This window comes from Astatotilapia calliptera, chromosome 17, assembly GCF_900246225.1.
Source record: "Astatotilapia calliptera chromosome 17, fAstCal1.2, whole genome shotgun sequence".
NCBI lineage: Eukaryota > Metazoa > Chordata > Actinopteri > Cichliformes > Cichlidae > Astatotilapia > Astatotilapia calliptera.
In genome coordinates, this window is record NC_039318.1 from 6790447 (window position 1) to 6811153 (window position 20707).

At 41.8% G+C, this 20707-nt stretch overlaps 1 protein-coding gene across 1 annotated transcript; it reads left to right on the plus strand.

The window, feature by feature from the left end:
- The first annotated feature begins 18186 nt into the window (after positions 1-18186).
- Positions 18187-19577, plus strand: foxq1b (forkhead box Q1b). The gene has a single exon (XM_026148401.1). The coding sequence runs from the start codon at positions 18413-18415 to the stop codon at positions 19295-19297; it is 885 nt and encodes a 294-aa protein (XP_026004186.1). The 5' UTR covers positions 18187-18412; the 3' UTR covers positions 19298-19577.
- Positions 19578-20707: the final 1130 nt, after the last annotated feature.

A 20707-nucleotide genomic window follows, 5' to 3' on the forward strand; every position in this document is an offset into this window, starting at 1 on the left:
GCTGCATATTGCAATAATAATTATCACTCATTGTACACTATTTGGAAACCTATGCAATTACAAATCACGACTTTAGAAATGGGAGAAGATGCAATGTGTTGACAGTATAGTCAAGGCAAATTAAACTCATCAGTGCATCATTTTGGCAGTGGACATAAACTGTGTACTGCAGATTGATGTAATATGAACATAGACCAACCGAGCTGGCAATGCTTTGAATTACCCAGAAGAAGCTCACCATATTTATAACATATAGAAAAAAGTATTGTGCCAGACCTCTTCATTTCTGAATTATGGTATTTTCGGTCCCTTTGCACAGGTGTGTAAAATCAAACACCTTGTAGTGCACTTCAATTGAATTCAGTTTTATTTATATAGCGCCAGTTGTGATGGCATTGTGGGCTAAGAGCCATACAATACCACAGACAAAAAACTGAAAAATGCCCAACAATCAGATGACCCCTTATAACCAGGTGTTTTAGCAACAGTGGGAAGGAAAAATTCGTTTTTAACAGGAAGAAACCTCCATCATAACCAGGATCAGGGAGAGGCGGCCATCTGGCAAGACTGGTTGGGAGTGATGGGAGGAGGACAGGACCCTCTGCTGCCTTTATGTTTTCAGTCCAGTCCTTGTACCTCACAATTTGTTCCAATTTCTTTAACAAAATCAATGAAAAATCCCTAACATAACAGTTTGACAGGCATAAAATAGTATTTTTGCACCAACATGGTGATTTCTAAAGAGCCATTAGCTGAAAATCTTGCATCTCGGCATGGTGTGCAGTATGTCCTTAGTGAATTTGAAGGAAACTGGAGGACAAAAGACGAAGTGACACGCCTGAAACTTTCTACAGCAGATGAACAGTGTCTAAAAGTCACATCTTTAAGAAACAGAAGTCATACATTGACCTGAGAGATTCATCTGGCTCTTTACTTCTTCTACTGTTCTCTGAAGTCTCATCACAAATGGTCTCACTGGAAGACTGGCTGACAAGAAGCCATTTTTAACAAAGATAAATAGGGAGAAAAGTGGATGTGTGCTAAAATTACACAAGAACTAGACTAAAGTGTGGCAATCAATGGTAACAGGTCTTATGGAGTGATGAAATTTGAATTTTTTGGTTCAGGTGGATTGATGAATTTATGAATGTAAATGCAGAAGAGTCAGATTCACCAAACACCATCCACATTGCTGTACCATCTGGAAAACATCTGACTGGCAACAGATTCCTTGTGTCCTTTAAGAAGCCTTGAGAATTATTCCTGAAGACTATTTAAAGAAAATACAAGTAAGCTTTCCTGAGAGAGTTCAGGCTGCGTTGAAGAACAAAGGCGGTCATAAAAACTATTGGCGTTCAAGTAGATTTCGGAAATCTGTTTACCTTATACACTATGTGCTCCTATATATATTTCTGCATGCTTGTTTCAATCAATCACTAGACCTGTTTCCTAATGCACAAAAAAACCTTTGCACAACACTGTAATCTGTATATCCAAGACTACGTTCCATGCTTTATCCTTAGTTCTGCCAAAGTGAACATTATGGCACACTCGAGCAAAATAAATGTGCATTTGTGACTTTATGGCATAGTCTCATTTATTGTCAACGTGGCCTGAGGCACAAGTTAGAAGAACTCCATGAGGTGGCTATTTAATCCTCAGTGCCACGCCTCACATTAAAAAAAAAAAGTGGCACTATAAATAGACTAATCGCTATTATTGAGGACCCAGACTTTCATGTCATCGTCAGTGTTTCTATAAAGTCACTGGGTTTGTTACACCATCGAATCAATTCTCACTGACATCATAGACTGCATTCCTGTGAAAAATCTGACAGCAGTAATGCAATAAATCATCCGGAAAATACACACAGACGCACACACACCATATATCAGCACAGGTGCTAAGCAAGAGAATGGGAGGGAGTGGAGAAGGAATGGGTGGGGGCTTTAAGTTAAAACCATAATTACGGGCTTTGTGTTATTTTTAGAGCTGCAGTCAGAGCACTAGCATGTAGAATAAAAACAACAGAAACTTCTGCAGAGCTTAAGACACAGACAAACATGTACTTGTTACCTTGTATCTAAACCCATGTGAGTAATGTCAGACCTGATTCACTTACCCAGGATTATAGGCAAAGACTAAATACTGTAAAAGCAAGGAACTTAAAATTAGCTTTGTTTTTGACTGGAGGGAACCCCCTGTATCTGGTGATCCCTGTGCTATTGATATCTGTCATAACAACATTACACGAGAACCAGTTTTTAATAGCACCTACACACACACACACATACCCACACACACACACAGACCTAACCTCAACTGCTTAACACACACGCGATAGTATACTCTCAACAGTGACTCACAGCTATTACCTGACACTATTTACCATTGTGAAACACTACCTGGGTTACCCTCAGAGTCCCATACTGTCAGTCACTGTTTCCTCATATTTCACACTAATCCTTTTTTCAGACAAACATGAGTGAGCCGCTAATGGCACAAGTATGTTTGGACATGTTGGTTTGAATGACCAGTCTGCATGTGATGAATGATCTGTCACACTCCCTGTACATAAACTATCGCCGTGCACAACTGTTCCTTACAATAACTCAGGTCAGTGTGATAAGATAGGGGCTGATGGGACGACGGAAGTCAGGGACAATCTCAGTCCAGGTAACATGCTCAACCTGTGATTAGAAAAGAAAAAGAAAAAAAAAACGCAAGGCGAGTTATGTAAAATGCTACCTAACCATTGCATAAAGCAGTGAGGTGTATGCTATTGTTGGAGCGAACCCTCACCCACCTTAAAAATGAGAAATACACTTGTCATGTGACGTGTGTAGGTGTAAGGAATGTATTTTTCCATCTGGTAAATCGTGAGCCACTGAGAACAAGCGCAGTGCCATATTCAGGCACAATGATTGAGAAATGAGCATTTAGAGGTAATGGATCGTGTTAAGTTTAAGAAAAACAAACAAACATGCACTTCAGGCCAAAAACCCCTATAGTATTTGTCTTGTGTGGCAGTTACTGTTGTGTGTTTTAGGCAGTGTTGGGACTAACGCGTTATTAAGTAACGCGTTACAGTAACTACGTTATTATTGTGGTAACGAGCACGGTAACTAGTTATTATGCCAAAACCGGGAACGCGTTACTCGTTACTGGGATTTAGAGAGGCTCGTTATTCGTTAATTCGTGTGGTGGCTATCGCGGAGCTTCCACAGATTCAATAACATTAGCAAGTGGTGGAAGCCAGCAGGTGGATGAAGGAAAAGGGAGGCAAGAGGAGAGACCCGAAGCGGCCGCTGGTCCGAGAGTGTCAGGTGAACTGAACTTCAGGTAAGTTATAACCTGCAGTCCATCTGGGTCAGATATGAACCAAGTTTAGGTGGAGTTTATTTTCGTTATGCTGACTTTTTCGTACTGCGTGCTAGCTAGCATGACGGGGTTTCTATACAGCTGGGTGGGTGCTATGTTACTGACGTTGAACTTTATTTTGTTTATAAGGTTAATTATTAGAGTTGCCAACCGTCCCTGTAAAAAACGGAATCGTCTCTTATTCAGAGAAAATATCACGCGTTTCGTATTGAGGTGAAAAGGAACACAGTTTGTGTTTCAGCTACAATGTAAAAGACACAAAGCTGGAGTTATTCTGTGTCTTTGCTGCACAGCTGCCTCTTCTTCTCTCATCCTCTCCCCCTCCCTCTCCTGTTTCTACTTCAATCATGAAACTGATCAATGATCAGCTGACTGGCTTTTCTCTCTTGTTTATTTATCGCCCACTTTGTGCCAGAAAGAGGAAACCAGCGGATGTCGCGCTAAACAACAGCAGCACGTTTAAGCTTGATCAGCTGCTGTTAGAATTTATTTAATATTAATTTCTAGTATCAGCTGATGTTTGCTGGAGCCACAGCTGTAAACCTGCTGGTCATGATATCGGTTTGGTTATGTGGTGAGAGGGAAACATGAAGATGAAACCAGGAGATGTCCTTACTGGATCATCAGAGCTGTGATGGAGAAACAGGTTTACCTTTTAGGTGACATGAATGAGTTGAAGGGAAGTTATGAACTGTTTCTGAGAGACAAATAACACCAGGATCCTTTTCTAAGTAGCTGACAGCTGGTAACTGTGCAGGGGCGGGTCTAGCAAAGTGTTGCCAGGGGTCCATGTAGGGCATTAAAAGGGAAAGGGGGGCTCAAGGAAATACTTTCTTATTCTCATTTAAAATATCTCACTTTTAAAAAAATAATTATCTGAGTCTTGCAACAAACAATTGATAGATTGATACATATATCCCATCAGAACAGTGTACATCACTGTCACAACAGCGTTTATTTTCATTCAAAGGCTTTATGATTTTTCCTATAATGGTGGGCCGGTCTCTAGTCAAAATGCCCGGGATGATTTTTTTTGTCCCAGTCCAGCCCTGTATGCAGCTCATCTGCAGTCTGGTGTTACCTATACATCTTCCTATTCAGAAGGCAGAATTTCCGATTTCTGAGTACAATCGAAAGCACCACGACTGCAGTTTTTGTGTTGGATGTAAAAAGCAGGCTAGGATAGAATCAGGCGTGAGATTTCTCTCGTGGAAATGTGCACATTATTTTTTCCTTTCTATTGGTAGGTGGCACAGTGCACTTGTGGCAAGTAAGCAAGCTAGAAGACTGTCAATCTTGCTGGGTATCCAGTTACGGAAGCAACACATTAACAAGAGAATTCTGGGTAAAACCAAAGTTACTTTCCCTAGTAACTAGTTACTCTGAAAGTAACGAGTAACTTGAAGTAACTGAGTTACTTTTGATAGAAGTAACTAGTAATGTAACTAGGTTACTAATTTAAAGTAACTTACCCAACACTGGTTTTAGGGGGTGATAAAACCAGAGATGACAGTGATATTGGATTATTTATTCCCACTCTGAATTGCGAAGTAGACAATGTAGACAAAGACTCAAGTAAAAGAGTTATCTTCTTCTTTTAGGGGTCATCACGGTGGATCATCTGCCTCCATTTTCACCAACCGTGAGCATGTTCGTCTTCACGACATCCCTCTTCTCTGTGGTCTTTTATTTTTCTAGGTGTCCCCAGAGACTCATTGTACCTTTAATTTTTTACCAAAAGTACAGGACTTTCTATGAGTGATCAGATTAAGCAGAAATATAGAGATACAAAAAACATTTTCCTGAAGACGAAACAAAGGTAGGTGTTTTACATTGAAAAACTGCTACTGGCTCTAGAAAAGGCAACAGCTGCAGGGACCCGAAACTTTGAAAAGTGACAGGGGCACTGCTGCTGACACCACGCAGTCCACACATCAAAGATGAAATGTATATTGTTTTGTTACCAGCAGCTGCAAATGAATCGGACTTGATATTCAGACTTTGCCGAGACACAGACGGCAAGTTAGCGAAATAAGAAGATGCGGGGTTGTGATTGCAGCAGCAGGCCTCTCAGCCAAAGCTCCTTTCCCTCTCTCACACATGGACCACCTGGGTGATCTGTTTATGGAAGCCATCCCAGCTTCTGGCCCAGAGCACATTCGAGCTATTCATGCCGCTTTTGTTTAAAGAAAGTCGATTTATAGAGTCTACTGCACAGGCAGTATGCAGATTAGAAACAGAGAGACTTGTCCAACCGGGGCAATGCTTTCAATCTGGACATAAGGCAGCTCAGTCCTATAACGTAACCACAAGGACATTACAGGCTTATTTCACTGTTTTGGATTAGCATTAGTCCTTTGGTGGATTACATATAAGAGAACTCTCTTAAATCTCCTAAAATCTTACAAAATTATTCCATGATCCTAGAGGAAGATTGTGTAAACTTTGATTTTTTTTTCTTCAATGCCGGTAGGAGGAGCAGGTATTATGCGTATGAGTTTCGTGCGAGGCCAAAGTGTTTCCACAGGTTAATTTGTAGGGAGCAGCTCCGACTGTTATCACGCACTGCAGAGCACTTTGTTTTGCTCCTGCCGTGAAGAGTGTTTTCGAGCTAACCCAAACACGGTCTATAGTAACAGTGATATTATCTACCTGAGAACGCGGGCCCCACCTGCGGGGCTCTGACACAGCGAGAGAGATGTTTTACCTCGTCTGCACGAATGGGCCCCGAGCAGAGGAGGGAGGCAGTAGGATGGGTGGGGGGCAGGGGGTGTGTGGGAGGAACGACACGGAGCGGCGGGGGAGGGAGGCAGTACGGAGGCTTTTACACGCTAACACGCATGATGCTGTTTGGGCAGGTTGAGCCTGCAGACTCGCTGACTTTTCATCAGCTAGTTTTTCTTTGCCTTAACGGCCACACTATAATTAATCAGATGTCTGGGTTGGATAGGCACGCAAGGGCTGGGTTCAAGACCTTTTGTTTGGATAGATGCCTGGTCAGGTGTGTAGCTGTATAAATAGTTACCGCCTGTTTTCTCACAACGCCTTAAAGAGAAAGTTCAATTAGAGTGGTGTGGCAGAGACACAGCTCTCAACATGACCCAGCTTCACAGTGCAGCAATGATGCTTTTCTTCTTTTTTTAGCATAATTGCAGATGGTGGAACTTGACTTTAAGAGAGGTGTGCATCATTCACTGACACATGATTCTATTTTTACTCTCTCTAACCCCTTTGTGAACTGGTAATACTCTCATATCAGCACTTAAACTGGAGTATTTTCCTGTGTTAGACTCTGGCTGTGGCACAGCTGAAGGTCAATTGAGTGAGAGGCATCAGGATAGAATCACACTCTGGTTATCATGCAGTTTACCCATAACTGCCCATGAAGTTGGAGGTAACACATCTTAGACTTAATACATCCAGGCCAGACCCATTTACTACTTAAACAAGAGTAAGAGGATTATGCAAAACAACACAATGAACTCAAAAAGATAAACACTGACCACTAATTAATTGTTTCACCTTCAACATAGCACGGATAAGGCTGTGAACATTTTATCTTTTGTATTGTCATCTACAGAAACATTAAAGAGATTAAATGAAGTAAGAAATGTGATCAGTATTTGGTATTGTATAACACATAACACAAAACTGATGCGTCAGCTAACAAATAATATGGCCATTTACAAAAAAGACTGCAGGCTGGATCTCTGATTATTGATTACGAGCAGATCTTACTGAACTTTTTTTTTTTTTAAGTGAAATAGTTACACTTCTAAAATACTGGGGTCCTTATAATGATAGCATGGAGTAATGTATACCTCAGACATCACCTTCCTTTTCAGTAGGATAAATCCACTGTGTTGTTTTTTTTTTCATTTGATTTGTTGATAGAACAAACACAAGGCAAAGGATTGTTTTTGCAATATAAAATAAAAGTTCATCAACATAATCTGCTCTCTACAAAATAATATTTATGTCACACTTTTATACACATTCTCCTCTTACATTATCAGGTATGTTTAACCACCAGATAAGTTCTGTATCTTGCAGTGAGACTGCTGCTGTTTACTCCCATGGATCAATGTTGGAGCGGAGGCAGGATATATTACAAGACCTGGGCCAGCTGGAGGTGATTAGGCTTTTTTGTTAGCAAACTTCCTATCCTTAATAGTTTTCATTTACAAATTATCACCAGATCAATATCTAATAGCACATTCTACAAACAGTAACATCTGCACGGGAGCGCAGGTTTCTAATTGCCCTTGCAATGAGCCGTGTACGGAGATTAGGAAAGAAAAAAAACCCTCTGCATTTAACATTTGAGTTAATAAAAAAGTATAAGTCCAGAATTTCTTCTCCTCCCATCAAAGGTTAGCCCAAATGGCAGACAGAGTGAACATCAGACCAAAAGAAAAAAATCTAAGAAAGATAGATAGAACTTTATTAATCCCTCGGGTGGGTTCCTCTGGGAAATTCGATTTCCAAAAAAGCACAGCACCGACAGAAGTTACAGAGTTATACACACACACATATATATAAATACAGAGACAATATAAATAAAATATACGAAGGGGATAAATAGAATAAATAGGAATAAAAATAAAAATACAAGTGAATTGCACATTTCAAGTATTGAGTCTATTGCACCGTTGACTATTTACAAAAAGTATTGCACAAGGTATTGCACAGTGAGGTGAAGAGGCACTACAGCTTAGTTGTTCCCTCCTTTGTCCTCCTGTCTCCCCTCCCTCTCCCCTCCAGAGAGGAGTTAAACAGTCTGATGGCGTGTGGGACAAAGGAGTTTTTAAGTCTGTTAGTTCTTGTCTTTGGGAGAAGCAACCTGTCACTGAACAGACTCTTCTGGTTGTTAATGGCCGTGTGCAGAGGATGTCTGGCATTGTCCATAATGTCCATCAGTTTCTTTAATGTCCTTTTCTCTGCCACTGTCACCAGAGTGTCCAGCTTCATGCCGACCACAGAGCTAGCCCTCCTGATCAGTTTCTCCAGCCTGGATGAGTCCTTCTTTGCTGTGCTGCTCCCCCAGCACACCACAGCATAGAAAAGTACTCCAGCAACCACCGACTGGTAAAACATCCTCAGGAGCTTCCTGCAGATGTTAAAAGACCTCAGCCTCCTGAGGAAGTACAGTCGGCTTTGGGCTTTTTTATACAGGTACTCTGTGTTGCATGACCAGTCCAGTTTATTGTCCACCCACAGCCCGAGGTACTTGTACTTGTTGACCACCTCCACCTCCTCCCCCTCTATCTGAACCGGCAGTGGACCTGCTCTAGACCTCCCGAAGTCCACAACCAGTTCCTTAGTCTTTGAGGTGTTGAGTTGCAGGTGGTTTGTGTGACTCCATGCGACAAAGTTCCTCACCAGACTTCTGTACTCCTCTTCCTGATCATCCCAGATACACCCCATGATGGCCGTGTCATCTGCAAACTTCTGAATGTGGCATAATTCAGAGTTGTAGCAGAAGTCAGAGGTGTACAGGGTGAAGAGAAGAGGGGACAGCACAGTTCCCTTGAAATTGTTAAGAATTTCATTTTATTTAATTTCAATATTAAAAATCTAAATCTATATCATTATGATGTATGAAAATGACCGATGGCTTTAAACTGTGCTCAGACTGCCTCCACGATGGGTTTTTCATTCAGTAATGAATATGTGATTTAGATTCTGATGTTAATTTAAGGGGTTTATCAAAATTATAGCCATTACAGGAATTGCAGCCATATTTGTTCTAAGTCCATGTGTGTCCAGAAACTCAAAGGTAAATGACTAACAAGCAGTTTCGTGGCCAGATGAGGTCTGTTCCTTTATCATGTCCTGACAAATTAGCAGATGTGACACCTGGAGATGATTCCACATGCTGGACTTGCATTTTGCAGCTTTTCACTGGAATCCTCAAAAAGAAGCTTAAAGAAATGTGGATTCAAGTGCAGGAGGCCATCATGAGCTTGAAAAAGCAAAATAAACCTGTCAGAATGATCGTTTTATGAGATGCCAAATCAACAGTCTGGTAAAGTCTTAAAAAGAAGGAAAGTGGGCGACAGTAGAATTCTTTCCTTGGTTGATAAGAAACACTGGAGCCATTCCCAGGTACCATAGGACGAGAGGCAAGGAGCACCATGGGCAAGTCGCCAGTCTGTCACGTGGCTAACACAGAGAGACTGAGAACGAGTCGTGATTATGGTCAGAATAACCAGTAAACCTAACCCCACTAACTGCATGTTTTCGGACTGTGGGAATAAGCTAGACATGACCATGACCATGACCATGACCTCTATCCCCCACATATAAGGCAGCAGTAATATGATGGTGCAGATTAACAATAACAAGAAAAGCTGCTGCTGGGTTGGACACCATGGTCAACAATGCCCATAATTTGTTATCCAGTTATTCTCTCTTGTCAAGGTTAACATCTTCCTTCACTGTTTATTTATTTTTTGACAGGTGGGAATAATCCAAGTAGCAGCCTTAGGGGAAAATAAAGGCAACATAAAATACCAAAAACCACACTTCCAATAATGACCACTCAACAATTATGACCTCTTTGAATAGTTTTTATTTTTTTAAATACTACACTGCTACTAGGCTTAGATTAGAAGTCTACTTTACTTGATGTCAGGTGTGCTGAAAAGTGAATCTGATAGCTGTACGTTAGCTTTTACCTTTACTAATTCACTGATCCAGTCTCAATTGTGCTGTTGTTGCCTTTTTTTTTCCACACACTGGAATTCAGTACAACTATCCAAAGGTCCCATTTTCTGTAATTTACTCATTTTGAAGAACTAAATTAAAAAAAACTTCACTCACCAAATACTCTTTTTAAAAAAATGTATTAACAATATTTCACCAACTCTACTTGCCTCGGTTGTGCTCAGATAACGTCTGTGATGTTGATGTCACTGCCACAGTTTTTGCAAATTATAATATTAAATAGTAACAATAGATGATTCTTGGTTTCAGACGTTTCAGACATAACTTGCATAATCTATCTGTTTACCATACATTGCATGTTGTCAAGACATCTCAGTGCAGCCACTGTGAAAATGTTACAATGTAAACCTGCATATTAAATAACACAACCAACGAATTAATTACCTGAAGATGCGTTGACAGGTACTCTATAAAGTACTGAGTTCAGTTGCTGAGGGAAAGAAATTCTAGTGTTTTCTTATCTGTTACTTAGCAATAATTGGTAGAGCTGTATTTTCCAACCCTACAGTTTATCAATACAGCTTGCTAATGGGGTTAGCCATCATTAGCTATTACGTTACCAGTGCACATCCAAATGTGGTCACTTCACAACATCAGCATGTTCCTGCTGAATCAAATGTGGAGACAAAACCAGTCAGTGAAGTTATGGTGGCTACATAGATATTTTATGCTCAATGTATACACTAATATGTGAAGAACACAATGGTGACTAATAAGGTCTAGTTGGGAATTCGATACTCTTAAATACAATCCTAAAGTGTTTGAACTGGTCTCACTTTTAGAGGCACCATAAGCACCAAAATAGTGTGGACGCTATTAGCTAGAAGAAGTTTTGAAACTAAAATGTTTTAGCATGACTTTGCCTTTGTGTGCTCCTTGGAAACACAGACAGATACTGAACCACACCTTGAATTGCTTCTTGGTTCACTGAAAATCAAAGTCTTTCTTAGCATTCAAAGTTGGTTGCATATATAAACTCAGATTAGTATTTTTTTATTGTATAAAACAGATGGATGACAGCACTGATTTTTAGTATTATGATGTGAATCCCACAAAACACTGGATCCTAAATTTTCCATCATATTAGTTAATAGTGTCTTGTGTTATGCGATAAACATGGTTTTCTTTTGATACTTTTGAAATGTATCTTTTATGGACACCGAGTTCATCACAGTATGTCTGTTTAAACTTAAAATCAACATCTGTATATATAAAAAATATTTAGTGCCAAATTAGTATTAAAACACTTGAATGACAGCTAATCTAACCTGCAATTAAGTACAGGCTTTTCTTAAAAACTGCATTTTGTATGTTTTCTAACGAATACATAAGACCCTTAAGAAATACTTTTAATAAAAATACAAAGAGATTTGCTGACTAACCAGTAAAAGGTAAAAAGAAAAAAAGAAAAAGACAAATATAGGCTTGGAGTAGTTCGTTTTACAACCCACACGCTAATGTTATCAATCAGCGAGGTGTTTGTTGGGGTTAACTACGGGATAATTCCTTAGTAACTGCTCAAATTCAGCGCCGTGTTTGCAGTTAAAGCCCTCGAGCGAGATGTTCCACCTCTCAATCAGAGAAATAAGAGGGGCGGTTAAGGTTCAGACAGTGCAGAAATAGAGCTGCCGAGCCTCGTGGTAGGTTGAGAGGCAGGCAAAGCATCTCGTGCAAACCACTATGCGTGAGTAGAGTGTTTGGATCCTATTTCAAGTTTAGACAGAAAAAAGCTGAACGGCTGCCAGGTAAACAGAGCAGCACAGGTACTGATTTGGCCCCGTGTTTATGCTTACACCAAACAGCCTACAGCGCAGTTGAATGGAATTAGGTCCTATCAGCTGCAGTGATAAAGCAAGGTGTCTATGGCTGAGATCAATCATTGCTCCTTTTTCTCCCCCACCCCACCATCCCCTACCCTCCAGCTCTCTATAGCCCCCACCATGCCTTCTACCTCAGCTTATGAGGGGACTCTAGCGTGTGAAGAGTTGAAATGGACGATAGCGGCAGATATGGCAGGAGGTATGAAGCCCGTGTGGCCCGCATGGCTGAGGTTCATTGACAGACAAGCCCTAACAGTAACATTTTACCGGCAGGACTAAGAAGTTCACTTTGGTCTGCTGTTCTCTTGAGGGGGTATGTTTTGAATTTTTGGAGATGGCCAACTACCATCTGATATCAGCGTCTACTTACTTACTGGAAGTGTTCTAGTGATGGTGCAGGCTTTGGTTGCAAATTGGTTGCGGTGATGAGCCGGGTCTGTCACATACAGATGTGTGGTCATAAGCTCTCCAGGTCACGTTGTGTTTTAATCTGAACCATGACCTTTTCCTAAACCTAGCCAAGTACTTCTAACTGTTAACTAGCACCAAGTTTTGAAAACAAGGTTTTCTTCTGATTGACAGCTTTATGATTTAAATTGTTTACCATAGCAACACTCTCTAGCTGAGTGGGGTGGCTGTGGCTCAGGAGGTAAAGAAGGGCCTCTAAAAACTAAAAGGTTGGTGGCTTGATCCTAACTGCTCCAACCTGCATGCTCCAGTCCCCAAGCTGCTCTTTGAGGCATTGTGTATGTGAAAATTAGTAAGCACTTAGAAAGAAAAGGAGGCTTGTATGCGAATGGGTGTTTAAGGTATGTTGAAAACTTATAAGGCTTGTGTAGAAAAGCTGTACATATGAACCAGCGCATTTACCATTCTTCAGCTTTATATAAACTATAGGATAAATTATATCATGGGATCAGGTCACAAAAGGAGCTGTTTTGTTAATCTGCTATTAATTTGGGCCGAGCATTAGAGCAATGATATAATCAAAAATGTATAGATGCTTACCATAAGGTCATTTGAGTTGACCACATGAAATCGCTGAGGTTCTGTAGTGTTCATGTTCTATATGGACACTTACACCAAGACATGCACTTGGTTCTTTTGCTAGCCAGAGGAACCTGTGAGCCAATCGGTGTCATTTGCACCAATCTGAGGGGAACATCTGGAGCAGGAGGTGGTGAAACAAAGAAGCTGTTTTGCTAATGACACACTTGGACCACCCAAATAAGCACACGGGCTATTTGAAATGACTCTACTATGATGCAAAACATAAAACAAAAGAATAAATAGCAGTTCAGAATTACTGCACTAAGATATTGTGGGTGTCAAAAATGTGTTCGCATATCAAGACAGTAACTGGGTTGGGTTGGGGGGGTGTTACAGGGGACTGAGTCACATGACTTTGCATGACTTTTAGGTGCTACCAGTGCCAGGCTGCGTTTCACCTGTGCTTCACCTGTGCTTCACCTCTTTCTTTAATTACTTTAATTATACCTTTGTTGGCTCTGTTTATTTATATGTATCTATTTTCTCTCTCTTTCTCTCTCTTGGTCTGGCAAGGGTGTGCACACCTTAAGTAAGAATGCAGGAAAACCCAAAATAGCAACCCGCAGCTGCCAACTGACTCCAAGATATGCTGCTTTTTTCTTTTTCTTTTTTTTATACATATATCTGATTTCATTTATTAATCGCTGACACACATGCTGCACAGATTTATGCACATCAGACCGTGCTTATGAAAACTGTGAGTCACTGCATGTTTTCGTGTCTGTTTATTTGCCTATCAGGTGTCACGGATACATTTTTGATGCTACATGCAGCAGTTCCCGGAGTGCATTCAGTGTGGAAAGTTCCTGGGTTATGTATGAAAACAGCTTCATGGGAACTTTGTTTGTCACTGATAAGTGCTCAGGTGTGCCTCTGATTACATGGGCTGAACGCCCCCCTACCAATTTATCTTCCAAAACACAAAGGTTTGATTCTACAGAAGCACAACAAAGCAGGCAGCAAACGCTTAGAAGGCCACATCGTAGGGTAATTACAGTAATCACCGCTTGAAGAATAAACTAGCTGGAACGTATGCATCTTGCTCTTGCTTTTTGCCACAGCACATGCGCAATCTCCCACACCCACACACCTGAGAGGACAAACAGCTGCAGTCAAACAAACACCCCAGTACACACACGCCCCTGAGCTGGTGCCTATCGAGCAGACTGCAGGAATGAGTAGAGCTTATGTGGAATGTCTGATCTTTGAGTTGGCTGCGAAGCTGACACATTGTTGTACCTACCTGTGCGCCCCAGTGAAGCATGTCTACTATCGGCGGCCTCTGTCAGACTATATCTGCTGCAGGGAATCTCGGGAATCTCAGCCACGCAGGGCCTCTTGTTGCCGTTCCTCTCTACCCTGCTCACACACACACATAAAAACACACACACGCACACAGCTCACACTTTGTTTATACAAAGACATGGGGGCTGGCCATCCTTCACTCACAGAGAAGAAAGACAACAAAGATGAGATACAGGTAAGAAGTCATCCGAAGACTTGCAGACAAGGGTTAGCGTGTGAGCGCCGACCGCTGCAGAGGTGGGGCTATTTTTGGAGCTGTGAGGGATTCACCCAGTCAATTTACATAACTGGAATGCCACTCGTGTCAGCACTTAAAAGAGTTCTGCTGCTCAAAGAAGACACGCTAATTCTCAACAGGTGAGCCAAACCATCAAGTTGCCAATTTTAGAAGAGACTTGTTAACAGGTTATATAAGCATAACGCATCTCTTTAGCCTAACAGGGGGCAGAGTTGACTCTGCTGATTTGACAATGCAGTTAAAGCAGTTTAATGCATTAAATATATCATCTTTCATTATGGCCTAAAGGTGAAAGAAGAGCCTGACCTTCTCAAGCGATTTGAAGGTTTGAATTCCACCTTAATCCAAATGTGCAGAGTGAAATGATAATGTGATACCTTATTGATCCCTTTGGGTAAACAGTCTTTCCACTTGTGATTTCAAATTGCCATGTAAAGAATAAAACACGCACAAAAAAACTGAGAACAGGTGTGCTTCCTTTCACACCACATCACTTTGGCACAGGTGTGTGTAGCTGCCTTGGCAGAGTACCTGAAATCGTATACAGCCTCATCTCACTCCTGCAAAGAAAAAGAAAAAAAAATCATGCAGGCACAACTACCACCAGCCAAGCAGTGTAAAATTCCCTTTGCGCCTCACCGGGTTGTTGTGCAGCGACGGCGTTAATGATAGCGCACATGCCGCTGATTTCCTCAGCTCTGGATTTAGGCTCTCAGCAGTCAGCCTCCTGAGTTTCAGCAAAAAAACAATTTCAGCTCACCAGCTGCTCCCCGAATTCCCGGAGAGAGAAGAAAGCTGTTTCCAGAATGTAAATTTGTATGTGACAACCTTTGGTTTCTCTGATGTTCCTTTCCTGTCACAAAGGACGGCTAAGAACACACCACATCACAAAGCTCAGATCATGAGTTCACTGTATTCAAATGGCCTCCACATTTACTAGATTTCAATCCAGTCGAGCACTTATGGGATGTGATGGAAGGGAAGATTCACATTATGGGTGTTCAGCCAACACATTTACAGCAGCTTTGTGATGCTGTCACGTCAATATAGGCTAAAATGTCTGAGGACCATTTTCAGCACCTTTCTGATTCTCTGCCATGAAGAATTCATTTAATTCTGAAGACAAAAGGTGTCTTTAGCAGGGTGTACCTGATAAGTGGCTGGTAGGTGTGGTTACCTAGAGTCCTAATAATCAGATTTGGAGTTTGTATATTTTTTAGATTAACTGTAAACAATGGTCATATTTCTAAGAGTGTACAGCATCTATTTCAGCATTTATTACTTTAATATAAACATGTCCGGTCTGACTTCAATGCTTTGGTTAAAGTGCACTTAGATGAGATCAAAGTATTAGCAGATTTTCCTCTGAAAGAAATTATCGATCAAGAGAAACCTTTAAAAACATTCAGTGGAAGTGGGCGAGGAAAAATGTAAAATGTGGCAGAGAGGGTTCTGATAGAAATGACATGGCAACCCATTTAACATTTAGCTGTGAAGATTTGTTTAGAATGTATAATGAAATGTGATTTTTGTGTGCAATATATTGTATTTTTATAGGGCTGTCAGAAAGTTTGGGCTCTGAGATAATCAACAACCAGCACCTCTGAAATGATGCCATGTACAACCCTTACAGGTGCGTAGGAGCCTGCCCTCTTAAAAAGCAGGCAAGCGGACCTTGAATTTGACAAAGAAATGAAACAACAGAAACTGTGTTTTCAAGAAACAAGCTGCCATCGGGCTTGTCATAACACAACTGGAAAAACAGACAGGCTTCAAAGTGCATGTTCATATAGTTGATTTGCATACCTTCCACGTTCTCTCAAACATATATACACAAACAGTTCAGGGTCATATCGTTAATCATGCCTGTCATGTATACCCAACGTGATAATTATGTGATAACATAAAAACATGTACTGTAGACTCACAAACTGTTCAAGGTGTCAAACACAGATTGGTATCTCAGTGCTCTCTGCTGTCTGGAAGGCAGTAGGTAGTTTATAGTGACCCTATCTTATATGTTTCACTAGGAACTACCAATAGAAACATTTTCAACAGAACTATGTAAACACGCACACATGCATTAGGGTAAATGAAGCTGAACCTGCTCTGTGTTGTTGGGGGCCCCGGAAAGTCCGAGCAGGCACAAAGGAACAGGAGTGCCAGAGTAGACAGTTTAACTGGCCTGAGGCAAGGCTCATAACTCATGTTAACTCCAGCTGCTCTCTGCATCGTCACATGGCGGAGGCGCTGGCAGGAAAAGAGTTAGTGCCACTAACATATTCGGTTTACAGGTGTCAGGGGCGTCAGTTTACTTAAAACCTGCTCCAGTAGGTTTTAAGTAAGCTCCATTCTGTAACTGATTGACAAGCTCTCGACTGGAGCTGTGATTTATAGCTCAGATATTAACTAGTTATTATATTCTGTCACCAAACCTGTACTGCAACACTGACAAAGTACAAAAAAGCCTGATGTTCTTAAATTCTCTTCAAATCCATCTTTGCATAATAATTTATCTACCTTACAAACTTAAACGCTTTGTTTTATGCAATTGTTTTATGTTGTTGAAATAGAATAAAATTTATTTCAACTGTTTGCTTTAGCTTGCCGCACAGCAAGTTAAAGCAGCAAGGCCCAGGTGTCTGAGTGCTCTAATGGAAGTGCACATCTATTTGTACAGATATGCAGTCAGTGCCGCGGTCTCCTTATACTCCTTATACTAAAGGAAATGCTGCGTGTAATATAATTATCCAAGAACGTGATGTATTTACAGTAAATTAGGGTTCTGGAGTTTCGGAGACAGTGGATACCTCGCTCTCGCTCATTTACATCACATGTTCAGACACAGAAGTAAGTGTATTTTTTTCTGCTCTTCGCTCAGGTGTTTCCATGCATGCAGGTGCAATGGTTCTCTACTCTGAACTCCCCGTGAACTCGCGGGCAATCTTTGCGAATTTTCTATGAATTCTTTCTGTCTTCTCGCGTGTGGCGACTTACACGTCACCCAGCGTGCGTTAATTGGAACTCCTCCAAAATCTATCGCTTTTATTTCAGTTTAGCCTTCGCGTTACTTCCTCGTTCCGCCGGAGCGCCGGCGGATGGGTATGAGAGGTTCAAGTGAAAAGCAGCCAACAGCATTTTTCTCTATCAACTCTCGTGTCACCTTTTTTAATCTGTCTAGGGTTTTTCTGCGCTGTCTTCTTTTTTTCTGTGTAAAAGCCAAGGCATTCAACACTTCAAGAAGGATTTGCTGTTGTGCGTAAAATTGTCAAAGTTTTTTTATTGATTTCAAAAACGTGTTTAATTTCATAACCTTAATGGGCTGAAGTTATTTTTAAAAGAAGTAAGAGGAAGGAATTATTGTATTATTCGCCTTTATTTGATTGCACTTTGACTGAATCCATAAAAAGCAACTCGTAACTAGAAATAACGAGCTATTCACAGATAGTTGCGTTTGAAGCTAATTATATTTGTCATACCTGCCCTGCCTCGCCTCACTTATCCTCCCTGTTTGTTTTTTTTCTTCTTCTTCCCTGGTGTGGCATGGTAACGTCCAATTGTAAACATACATATACTATATTACTTCAGTCGCTTCAATGGATTCGAGTTGGAAACCCCGCCTGTGGGCCGTCCCTTTCCCAGGCGTTATATTATAACAAGACAAGCGTGTCTCCGGAGACAGATCTGTGTTCTGCTGCCCCAGACTGAGGCTCAGGGTGCCTCCAGCGCTCCACACGAGCCTTTACAACACACAACAAACACTCAGGCACATTTTTGCTGTCAGGACTCGTACACCTGCTGCGCTTCTGAGCTGAGACAAGAGTCCAACCTAGGAGACCATTCACACGGCAAGGTTACCGAGAGGAGACGGTTATCCTTTTTTGGGGAAATGAAACTTGAAGTTTTCTCCGCGCATCACTACGCGCAGAAGCCGCTGGAGTTGTGCATTGACGCAGAGGCGGGAGTCCCTTCTCCCCTGTCCGGAGACGAGCTGGGTTCGGACGGAGACTGCGTAGCCAACAGCCCGGCACCTGTCACACAGAGCAGCGATGGCGGCAAAGGGAAGCCCTACACCCGCAGACCTAAGCCCCCTTACTCCTACATCGCCCTGATCGCCATGGCCATCCGAGAGTCCAGCAGCGGCCGCCTCACTCTGGCAGAGATCAATGACTACCTGATGAAGAAGTTCCCGTTTTTCCGTGGCAGCTATACCGGCTGGAGGAACTCCGTGCGCCATAACCTGTCGCTCAACGACTGCTTCCTCAAAGTCCTGCGGGACCCGTCCAGGCCCTGGGGCAAGGACAACTACTGGATGCTCAACCCACACAGCGAGTACACCTTCGCTGACGGGGTGTTCCGCCGCAGGAGGAAGCGCATCTCCAAAAGGCCCCTCAAGGAGCAGGAAAGCCCGGACATCCTCAGCGAGGACACCCGCCTCCCGGCCCCGGAAGAGAGAGTGGGGGCCAAGTTCTCCAGCCCGTTCGCCATCGACAGCATCCTCGGCACACCTTTCAAAAGAAGGGAGGAGAGGTCGTGCGTGGAGCAGCCCGGCCCCCGGCTGTACTGGTCCCCAGTGGCCCACGTACTGCCCTATAATCTGAACTATCCGGCACAGCACACTTACATGTCAGAGGCGGCGTACAGCGGCACAGAGCCCGGCAGAGATGCACCCACATACCTCCAGCACACAGCATCGGGCACCGCTGCACCTGAGGCCACATTCAAGATGCCCAGCAAAGCGCGAGGCTTTCATATAGAATCCTTGCTGTCGTGAGACATCCAGAGAGCTGTCAGGACTTGTGTGTTCTCATCCACAGTGTGCACTTTGGTGGGCACTCTCAGCTTTCAGTGCTTCAACTGTTTTACTGTGTGAGAGTCGGTGTGTCTCATCATGACTACTGTAGCTTCAGTCAAAGAAAAATAAAACAAACATGCCGAGTTGTTAATCTAGATATAACTGTGTGCTGACTAAGCAAATCATTAGAGTCATTGTAGGACATTCCACTGTGCGTGTGTGTGTGTGTGTGTGTGTGTGTGTGTGTGTGTGTGTGTGTGTGTGTGTGTGTGTGTGTGTGTGTGTGAGAGAGAGAGAGAGAGAGAGAGTATTCATATTCGTATCTATGGTTCATTGGTCATTTCTACTGTAGGACGGCAGCAAAGTGCCACGTCAAAACTGTTAAAAGTATCACTTTATTTATATTTTCATGTTTTGTATGACCTGCTGTATAAATATTGTATAATATTATTGACTGGGCTGCGTTAGGAATCACGTGGCTGCACTAAGAAACGCATGGAAAAATGTGCCGTTTTCCTGAGATTGATTGTTTGATTGATTGATTGATTGATTGATTGGTGCATGCCTGTTATTTTTTATGAATAAACAAAACACGTGAAACAATGGGACCCTGGTGTTCACTGAGTTATTCACTGCTGACATGAAAGGGGGGAAGGCAGCTGTTAGATCAGAAGCAGGTGCATGAATATGCGGTGGAGGGAGAGGGAGGGCCTCACACCTGCTGTAGGTATTTGTTGTGGTTTCTCTTGTTAGAGCCAAAAAGGAAAATAAGTTGGTCTTATTTTCGTTTGAAAATGAAACCATAATTACAAAAATTACCAAAGTCAAAAGATATATAATTATATAAAATATTTACAATCAAAGGTTATGTTGAGTCTGGTGCCTTCAGGCTCTTTGGACGATGTCGCGTTTAGTGCGACACGTTTATCCAAACTTGTAAATATTAGCGAGTATTTACTTAGTAAAATGGCAAAATAGAAGTCAGCCATCGTTAATAAATGTTACATATGAAATGCTTTTGTGATGATGGTGCTTATTCGTATTATTTTCCATTTACTTTATTTATTGTACTCAGTCCAAATGGAAGAAAATACCTCCGCAGCGGTGAGGAGTTTGTCATGTAACAACATAACGTCTCACATTACATTGCAAACAAATGTGCCAGATCTGCCTCACAGACAGACTTCAACCCTAATCAAGAAGGGTTTTATTTTCCACCCACAAGAAAGTATCAAAATAAAAGACCTTTTTAAAAAGCCTACTTTTCTGTACTTATTTTATTTGTAATAGCCATCTTAAGTTTCCCATAAACGAGCAACACGGCTCAATGAAACAACGTTTAAAATAATCTACTGGTATTATTTACACTGCATAAAAGTTCAGCAAACA